The sequence below is a fragment of the Epinephelus moara genome, chromosome 12, assembly GCF_006386435.1.
Source record: "Epinephelus moara isolate mb chromosome 12, YSFRI_EMoa_1.0, whole genome shotgun sequence".
Classification (NCBI taxonomy): domain Eukaryota; kingdom Metazoa; phylum Chordata; class Actinopteri; order Perciformes; family Serranidae; genus Epinephelus; species Epinephelus moara.
Genome location: NC_065517.1, coordinates 43,382,519 through 43,391,537, shown reverse-complemented (window position 1 = coordinate 43,391,537; position 9,019 = coordinate 43,382,519). Strand labels below are relative to the sequence as shown.

Here is a 9,019-nt window from a genome sequence, read left to right as displayed (position 1 = left end):
TGTCACTAACTCGGCTTCTTCTCCGGAGCCTTTGTGCTCCACTGTCTCTCAGGTTAACTCATATCACAGCGGTGCCTGGATAGTGTGACGTGTGTGGTTGTGCTGCTGCCGTGGTCCTGCCAGATGCCTCCTGCTGCTGCTGTTATCATTAGTCATTAGTCATACTTCTACTGTTATTATACACATATGATTATTGTCGCATATGTATACTATCAGATATTAATATATACTTTCAACATATTGTACCACAGTAGCCAGAACTATAACTATAATATTATTACTTTCATTAATGTAGTTGTAAGCTACTGTTATTACCGTCTGTCCTGCATCTCTCTCTCTCTCTCTCTGTCTCTGTCTCTGTCTCTCTCTCTCTCCCTGTCTCATTGTGTCATACGGATTACTGTTAATTTATTATGTTGATCTGTTCTGTACGTCATCTATTGCATGTCTGTCCGTCCTGGAAGAGGGATCCCTCCTCAGTTGCTCTTCCTGAGGTTTCTACCATTTTTTTCCCATTAAAGGGTTTTTTGGGGAGTTTTTCCTGATCAGCTGTGAGGGTCATAAGGACAGAGGGATATTGTATGCTGTAAAGCCCTGTAAGGCAAATTGTGATATATGATATTGGACTTAATAAATAAAATTGATTGATTGATTGAATTCAGTCAGGTAGATTTTACTTTTGCCTGCTTAGACCTGTAATTTATTTCTCAGACCATCTGCTATTCACTCCTCACCTGCATGCTCATTCATAATTTCTGGCTGTCATTGTCCGGTGCTGTCAATTGAGGTATCAGCTGTTCTATCAGCTGATATCTGCACACCCTCCACCTCCCCATCCCTACCATTTATCAGATTCATCAGCCACAGCCTTCTCAGCTGTTATTAACAATATTCTGACAACACCTTTGCTGATATTCCAAAGACTAAAAGAGTCAGTTTGGGTCTGATCATCACCCATCACCTGTTAACCTGCATGCCTGTGATCTGTAATGAACATTTATATTTACTTCACTGAACTGTCTCTCCTACAAATTCTGACCTCTTTTCTGTTTACTTGTACCTGAGAGTGTCCAGTCTCCAGAGTGGATCCTCCAGTCCAGCCGTCAGCAGCTTCACTCCTGAGTCTCCTGGATGATTGTAGCTCAGGTCCAGCTCTCTCAGATGGGAGGGGTTGGACTTCAGAGCTGAGGCCAGAGCAACACAGCCTTCCTCTGAGACCATACATCCTGACAGACTGAAAAAAGGTTGTTTAGCAAATAGACAGGAATCCTCACTGACATCAACCACCATGAAAAGCATTTAAATGCTAATTGCTTTATCAAACTGCAAATCACTTACCCGAACATTTCCAGTGTACAGTGTGGACTATCCAATCCAGCAGACAGCAGCTTCACTCCTGAATCCTGGAGGTCGTTGTTTCTCAGGTCCAGGTCTCTAAGACTGGAGGGCTGGGAGCTGAGAACTGAGGACAGAGCCTCACAGCTTCGCCATGACAGTTTACATACACCCAGCCTATCAAGAAATGAAAATATTTTCTGCAATTTATTTGAATATTTAATGCAATTTATACCTGCATGTGTGAGAATCAAGGCAAACATGATTAAGTGTCAAAACCATAAAATTTCCAGTGCTATCACCCTAATTAATCCAAACCATCTTATGTTCCACACAGGCATGTGGTGCTTTAATGTATTAAAAAGAAATGAATTAAAAAAAATGTTTTCACTTAAATAAAGCATTTCTCTTGCAAATTGACTAACATAATAATATACCTTAACTGTCCCATTTTACTAAGGGTGGTGGAGAATCAATACTCACGATATTTTGCGTGGCAATATGGTATCAATACATGGAGACCAAATAACTAAATTTTTTTGTCATATAAATATAAATAAGAATTGTGTCACTATTGTATCGTGGGGCCTTTGGTGATTCCCACCCCTACATTTTAAAGATTAAACCTGACCTAAGTGTCTCCAGGGTACAGTGTGGACTCTTCAGTCCAGCAGACAACAGGTTCAACCTGGACTCCTGCAGGTCGTTGTTACTCAGGTCCAGGTGTCTCAGACTGGAGGACTGGGAGCTGAGAACTGAGGACAGCTGGGAGCTGAGAACTGAGGACAGAGCTTCACAGCTTCTCTCTGAGAGGTTACAGCCACTCAGCCTGAAGAAAAAATTAGTGATGGTCAAGTTTCAATGAAAATACTGTTTATCCTCTGAGACATATCAAATATTGACATTCATATATTCAATGAGTCATTCACTTACAGAGCTTTGTTGGAGGCTTTGACCACTGGCAGCAGCCTCAGAAGAGCCTCCTCTGAAGCTCAGGTCAAACACGTCCAGATCTTTTTCTGATGACAGTAAGATGAAGACCAGAGCTGACCACTGAGCAGATGAGAGTTTATCTCTGGAGAGACTTCCTGAACTCAGGTACCGCTGGATCTCCTCCACTAGAGAACGATCATTAAGTTCATTCAGACAGTGGAACAGGTTGATGCTTCTCTCTGCAGACAGATTCTCACCAATCTTCTTTGTGATGTACTTGACTGTTTTGTGATTGGTGTCTGAGCCACTTCCTTTCTGTGTCAGCAGACCTCGTAGGTGTTTCTGATTGGTCTCCAGAGACAGACCCAGGAGGAAGCGGAGGAACAAGTCCAGGTGTCCATTTGGACTCTGTAAGGCCTTGTCCACAGCACTCTGGTGGAGATATGTTGGTTTAGGTTTGTCTCTGAAGACTTTAGGCAGCCGGGTGGTGCCTGTTGGTTCTTCTGCCATCAGGGTGACTCCAGAGTTGATGAAGGTCAGATGGACATGAAGAGCAGCCAGAAACTCGTGAACACTCAGATGGATGAAGCAGAACACCTTGTCCTGGTACAGTCCTCTCTCCTCTTTAAAGATCTGTGTGAATACTCCTGAGTACACTGAGGCTGCTCTGATATCGATGCCACACTCTGTCAGGTCTGATTCATAGAAGATCAGGTTGCCTTTCTTTAGCTGATCAAAAGCCAGTTTTCCCAGAGACTCAATCATCTCTCTGCTCTCTGGACTCCACTGATGATCTGTCTCAGCTCCTCCATGATACTTGACATTCTTCAGTTTGGACTGAACCACCAGGAAGTGGATGTACATCTCAGTCAGGGTCTTGGGCAGCTCTCCTTCCTCTCTGGTCTTCATCACATCCTCCAGAACTGTAGCAGTGATCCAGCAGAAGACTGGGATGTGGCACATGATGTGGAGGCTTCGTGATGTCTTGATGTGGGAGATGATTCTGCTGGCCTGCTCCTCATCTCTGAATCTCTTCCTGAAGTACTCCTCCTTCTGTGGGTCAGTGAACCCTCTGACCTCTGTCACCATGTCAACACAGTCAGGAGGGATCTGATTGGCTGCTGCAGGTCGTGTGGTTATCCAGAGGCGAGCAGAGGGAAGCAGTTTCCCCCTGATGAGGTTTGTCAGCAGCACATCCACTGAGGTGGACTCTGTAACATCAGTCAGGATCTCATTGTTGTGGAAGTCCAGAGGAAGTCGACACTCATCCAGACCGTCAAAGATGAACACAACCTGGAACTCTTCAAACCTGCAGATTCCTGCTTCTTTGGTTTCAGTAAAGAAGTGATGAACAAGTTCCACCAAGCTGTACTTTTTCTCTTTCAGCACATTCAGCTCTCTGAAAGTGAATGGAAATGTGAACTGTATGTCCTGGTTGGCTTTGTCTTCAGCCCAGTCCAGAGTGAACTTCTGTGTTAAGACTGTTTTCCCAATGCCAGCCACTCCCTTTGTCATCACTGTTCTGATTGGTTCATCTCTTCCAGGTGAGGCTTTAAAGATGTCTTCTTGTCTGATGGTTGTTTCTGGTCTGTCTGGTTTCCTGGATGCTGTTTCAATCTGTCTGACCTCATGTTCATCATTGACCTCTGCAGTCCCTCCCTCTGTGATGTAGAGCTCTGTGTAGATCTGATTCAGAAGGGTTGGGTTTCCTGCTTTAGCGATCCCCTCAAACACACACTGGAACTTCTTCTGCAGGTTAGATTTAAATTTCTTTTGGCATAAGAGAGCTGCAGCACCAGTTCCTGAATGGAAAAAAAAAATCCAAATGAAAATGTGTCTTTGCTCATAAACCAGATATGTGCGAACACTAAATTCAGATAAAGGTAGATAGAGTTTCTGCTCAGAAAAATGAGTGCGTAGAAAATAAAACAATGGTCATAATCATGAAGTATGGATGCCTCTAAAAAAGCACACTGGTGACTGAGCCATTCACTCTCCCAACTTGTGAAATATCTTGTCAGTGGACATCATCGTCAGACATGGATGCACAGAGGCACCTTTCTCAGCGGTATGATATGCAGTGGGTGGAGGCAGGTATAAAGAGTGAGAAAGTCCATATAGGGTGGGAGGGAGGGTGGTGCAGGGTCGAATAGACTCTGGACTCTTACTGAAGAGCCCAAGGGAACCCACTCCTTGAGTTTTGTTGTATAACCCTCAGGACATTACCCTAAAACATGAAGTGTTTGACCTAAGTTGTGAGTTAATCTTAGAAAAGACTGTGTGCATGTAACAAGCATAAACGGAACATTTCCTGTGAAAACAGAAGTTTATTTTAAAATGGCACAATGCATGTAACTCTTATTAATTGATATGTGCTCTTATGGAGGAGGGTACCTAATGAGTTGTGTTTAGATGTGTAGGTCCACTGACAAAGCAGCAACATTTGACTAGGTTGGATGAGAACATGTTGGATGATCCACTCCAAGGTAATTGGAACCACACTAGTCAACTTCAAAGTTTAACTACAGATTCTTCTACTTCATTTAACTTATTTAACTCGTCCTTTATGGACGAAGAATTCCCAAGATTTACAACAAAGATTGGAAACATACATTTCTGTCATGCTGGACTTATTTCTGGTCATATTATTATATTTCAAAGACTTTTACTTCTCTGCAGACAGTCAGCCAGCTCCTCCTGTTTCATTCTCCTAAGAAAGTGCAGTGTGATCTTCAGAAACGCCTCCCTGCTGCTCCTCCTCTGCTCTTCATCACCACCATCCAACACCTCCTTATTCTCACTCTGAATCTCGGAGTATTCTGGGTAATCTGGATTCAGAACCTTCTGGAATTTATTCAGTTCATTCTTCACAAAACTGACAATGTTCTCTTCAAGCAGCTGGAATAGATAAATATTCACATTTAAATTAGCAGAACACAAATATGTTAAAAGGTAAGTTCATTCGTGCAGCACCCTCAACAAAGAACTTCCCTTGGAACATAAAATGCATTAAGAAAAAACCACAAGTCAGTGTTAAAAGAAAAGAAAGACAAAAAAAAAAACATAAGATAAAATACAGTAAAACTGATAAAACAGGATGATGAAAATCACAGTACAGTGCAATATATTAATGAGTATCCCCAAATTGAATTTAATATGATAGAGTTGCAAACAGAAAAGTTTTTCAGCCCAGATTTAAAAGAAGTAAAGTCAGAGCAGACCTCAAGTATTCGGGGAGTTTGCTCCACATGTATGAAGCATGAATTATAAATGGTTCTTGTTTAGTTTAGGCCCTGGGAACAGTAAGCACACCCGTCCAGATGGCCTGAGAGGTCCAGATGCTTCATAACAATGAAGCAGATCAAAAATTTACTTTGGCCATAATTGCAACAGTTATAGTTTAAAGTAAATTCTTTGACACACAGTAAACACACAGTAAACCAGTGTAAAGACTGAGAGCTGGACTAATGTGGTCTCTCCTGGTCTTAATGAGAACTGCAGCAGGAGCACATTGAATCAGCTGTCTGATCTGAGACAAGTAAAAACACTGTTCAGCCTGTTGAAGATAAATTCTAGTTTTTCTAAATGGTATGGTGATAGTGGGATGATTTTGTCATTGTCTTAATGTAGCTATGGAAATTTAGGTGTTAAGTCCAGGACTACCCAGCTGACATTGGGTGAGATATCAGTTGTGATAGGCTCCAGCACCCTTGTGACCCCTAACAAAATAAGCTGTTAGAGAGAATGAATGAATGAAAGTCCAGGACTACACCATGATTTCTGGTTTGGTTGCGTATCTTTAATGTTAGTCTGACGTTAATCACTCTTTTTTCTTTGGCTCCATAAACAAACTGTTTTCTCTTTGTTTACCTGAAGAAAAATGGAAGTGCTCGTCTGGGACCAAGTTCACCTGGTAATATCTTTATATGAATAAGTGTAGTGTTTGCATTTTGATAAGATATTTGGTTGTTTTCCATAATCTGAGTTAGTGTGACCATGTAGATGTTGAACAGAGGAGGACCAAGAATGGAGCTGTGGGGAAGTCCAAGTAATTTTTGTTAACCACATGATGTGGCTGCTGGTCCACAGGGTGCAGAATGGAGACTGCTAAGACCAGAATGACTTTGTGTGTTGTTAGCAGTAGCTGTTCTTGCTCATTTACACACCATGAATATGGAGTCCAGGTGAGTTTGATGCTGCTGGGCAGACTGACCACTGGAAACCTCGAAGCTCTGTTGCTGAACGCTGTGAAAATATTCTCACATTTTCAAACATTTATCTTTAACACAGTGATGATTTTGTATGGTAGAAACACAAGATGAACACATTAAAGTCTGATCCGATCATTGAATGTAAAAGTGTGTTTAACAGAGGAAGGTAAGTCAAGTCTTGTACTCTGTATTCAAACATGACAGTGTTCTCAGCATAGTGATGAATAGATCTGTGTTCATTCTTACCTTTGACTCTTGAAGTCAACAGGTCGACCCTTTGACCGGTCACTCTTCATGGACACACAGCTGATTTCAGAGGGATCTGGTCTCTGTAGAAAGACCCTGTTTAAACACAACACCAAGTAATTCACATGTGACATAAACTCTGCCTGGATGCTTAACTATTTACTAATATTACATTTTTTTATCCAGCTTTCAGTTCTCACCCTGGATCAACAGATTGCTGTCCACTCTTGAAGTCAACAGGTCGACCCTTTGACCGGTCACTCTTCATGGACACACAGCTGGATACACGAGAGTCTTGCTGCTGTTTGATCCTCCTGCAAACACAGGATGTTACAGCTTAAATACACTGTTTAATGTCTCATTGAAATACTACGTAGTCCCAAACAGGACAAAAGCAGAGATGGTGAATACCAGATTGTTTCAGATGAGCACCACAAGCTTCACTGCAAAGATTAATGATTTACTCATTTATTTTCTTTTAACGCTGAATCAAAGTTTTTATGGTATTTTTCACTGACACTGTGCCGCGTGCAGTGTTGTCTCATCTATGCACTTTTGATCCTGACAGAAAGAACATGCTGATAAATGCATCCAAAACTTCTTTATGCAGAAACTACTGAGTTCTCACTTTTGATCATCAGACTTATGTCCATGTTTGAAGTCAACAGGTCGACCCTTTGACTGGTTACTCTTCAAGGACACGCAGCTGGACAGAGGAAAGTTCTGTTTCTGCTGTTGGATCGTCCTTTAAACACAAGACATGATATGAAGGTCAGTGTAAGTTCAGTCAGGAAGACTTTCCTGTGCTCATTAACACAATTCTCCCTCTCCCACACAACTGCTTCCTCCAGTCAGCTGTGTTTGGGTGTTCACTCTTCTAGCTATCCAATCAAACTTTGCCATGACCTCCATCAGCCAATCAGGATGTTACTGCAAGATTTTAAATCTGGTCTCTCTTCTGCTGCTGTCAGCTGACTACGGATTCATCACCCTCCTTAAAGCACACCATCCCGTAGGGGTCTAATCGCCAAAGACTTTTCACATTTTCATTTTCATGTGCACAAGCTATTATAAAGTCTCTTTTTACCAAAACCAAAAACGAGTCTCTCCTGATTGAAATATAAACACAACATTTACTGTCTCACTTAAATAAAATGAATTGAAGTACCACACTCATCAGTGCTTATGTACATATGCACTGAACAAAAATATAAATGCAACACTTTTGTTTTTGCTCCCATTTTTCATGAGCTGAACTCAAAGATCTAAAACATTTTCTATACACACAAAAGACCATTTCCCTCAAATATTGTTCACAAATCTGTAAGTGAGCACTTCTCGTTTGCCGAGATAATCCATCCCACCTGACAGGTGTGGCATATCAAGATGCTGATTAGTAAGCATGATTATTGCACAGGTGTGCCTTAGGCTGGCCACAATAAAAGGCCACTCTAAAATGTTCAGTTTTATCACACAGCACAATGCCACAGATGTTGCAAGTTTTGAGGGAGCGTACAATTGGCATGCTGACTGCAGGAATGTCCACCAGAGCTGTTGCCTGTGAATTGAATGTTAATTTCTCTACCATAAGCCGTCTCCAAAGGCGTTTCAGACAATTTGGCAGTACATCCAACCGGCCTCACAACCGCAGACCACGTGTAACCACACCAGCCCAGGACCTCCACATCCAGCATGTTCACCTCCAAGATCGTCTGAGACCAGCCACCCGGACAGCTGCTGCAACAATCGGTTTGCATAACCAAAGAATTTCTGCACAAACTGTCAGAAACCGTCTCAGGGAAGCTCATCTGCATGCTCGTCGTCCTCATCGGGGTCTCGACCTGACTGCAGTTTGTCGTCGTAACCGACTTGAGTGGGCAAATGCTCACATTCGATGGCATCTGGCACGTTGGAGAGGTGTTCTCTTCATGGATGAATCCCGGTTTTCACTGTTCAGGGCAGATGGCAGACAGTGTGTGTGGCGTCGTGTGGGTGAGCGGTTTGCTGATGTCAGTGTTGTGGATTGAGTGGCTCATGGTGGCGGTGGGGTTATGGTATGGGCAGGCGTATGTTATGGACAACGAACACAGGTGCATTTTATTGATGGCATTTTGAATGCACAGAGATACCGTGATGAGATCCTGAGGCTCATTGTTGTGCCATTCATCCATGACCATCACCTCATGTTGCAGCATGATAATGCACGGCCCCATGTTGCAAGGATCTGTACACAATTCCTGGAACCTGAAAACATCCCAGTTCTTGCATGGCCAGCATACTCACCGGACATGTCA

At 42.5% G+C, this 9,019-nt stretch overlaps 1 protein-coding gene across 1 annotated transcript in view; it reads right to left on the bottom strand.

The window, feature by feature from the left end:
* LOC126398247 (NLR family CARD domain-containing protein 3-like) overlaps positions 1 to 7,465 on the bottom strand; it is a 10,175-nt gene extending 2,710 nt beyond the window's left edge. Inside the window, 10 exon segments of the mRNA XM_050057423.1 lie at positions 1,061 to 1,234; positions 1,339 to 1,512; positions 1,967 to 2,164; positions 2,269 to 2,325; positions 2,327 to 4,070; positions 4,938 to 5,166; positions 6,435 to 6,513; positions 6,726 to 6,821; positions 6,926 to 7,039; positions 7,354 to 7,465. Of these exon segments, the coding sequence (XP_049913380.1) occupies positions 1,061 to 1,234; positions 1,339 to 1,512; positions 1,967 to 2,164; positions 2,269 to 2,325; positions 2,327 to 4,070; positions 4,938 to 5,166; positions 6,435 to 6,513; positions 6,726 to 6,821; positions 6,926 to 6,993 (2,819 nt within the window). The 5' untranslated portion in view covers positions 6,994 to 7,039; positions 7,354 to 7,465.
* Positions 7,466 to 9,019: the final 1,554 nt, after the last annotated feature.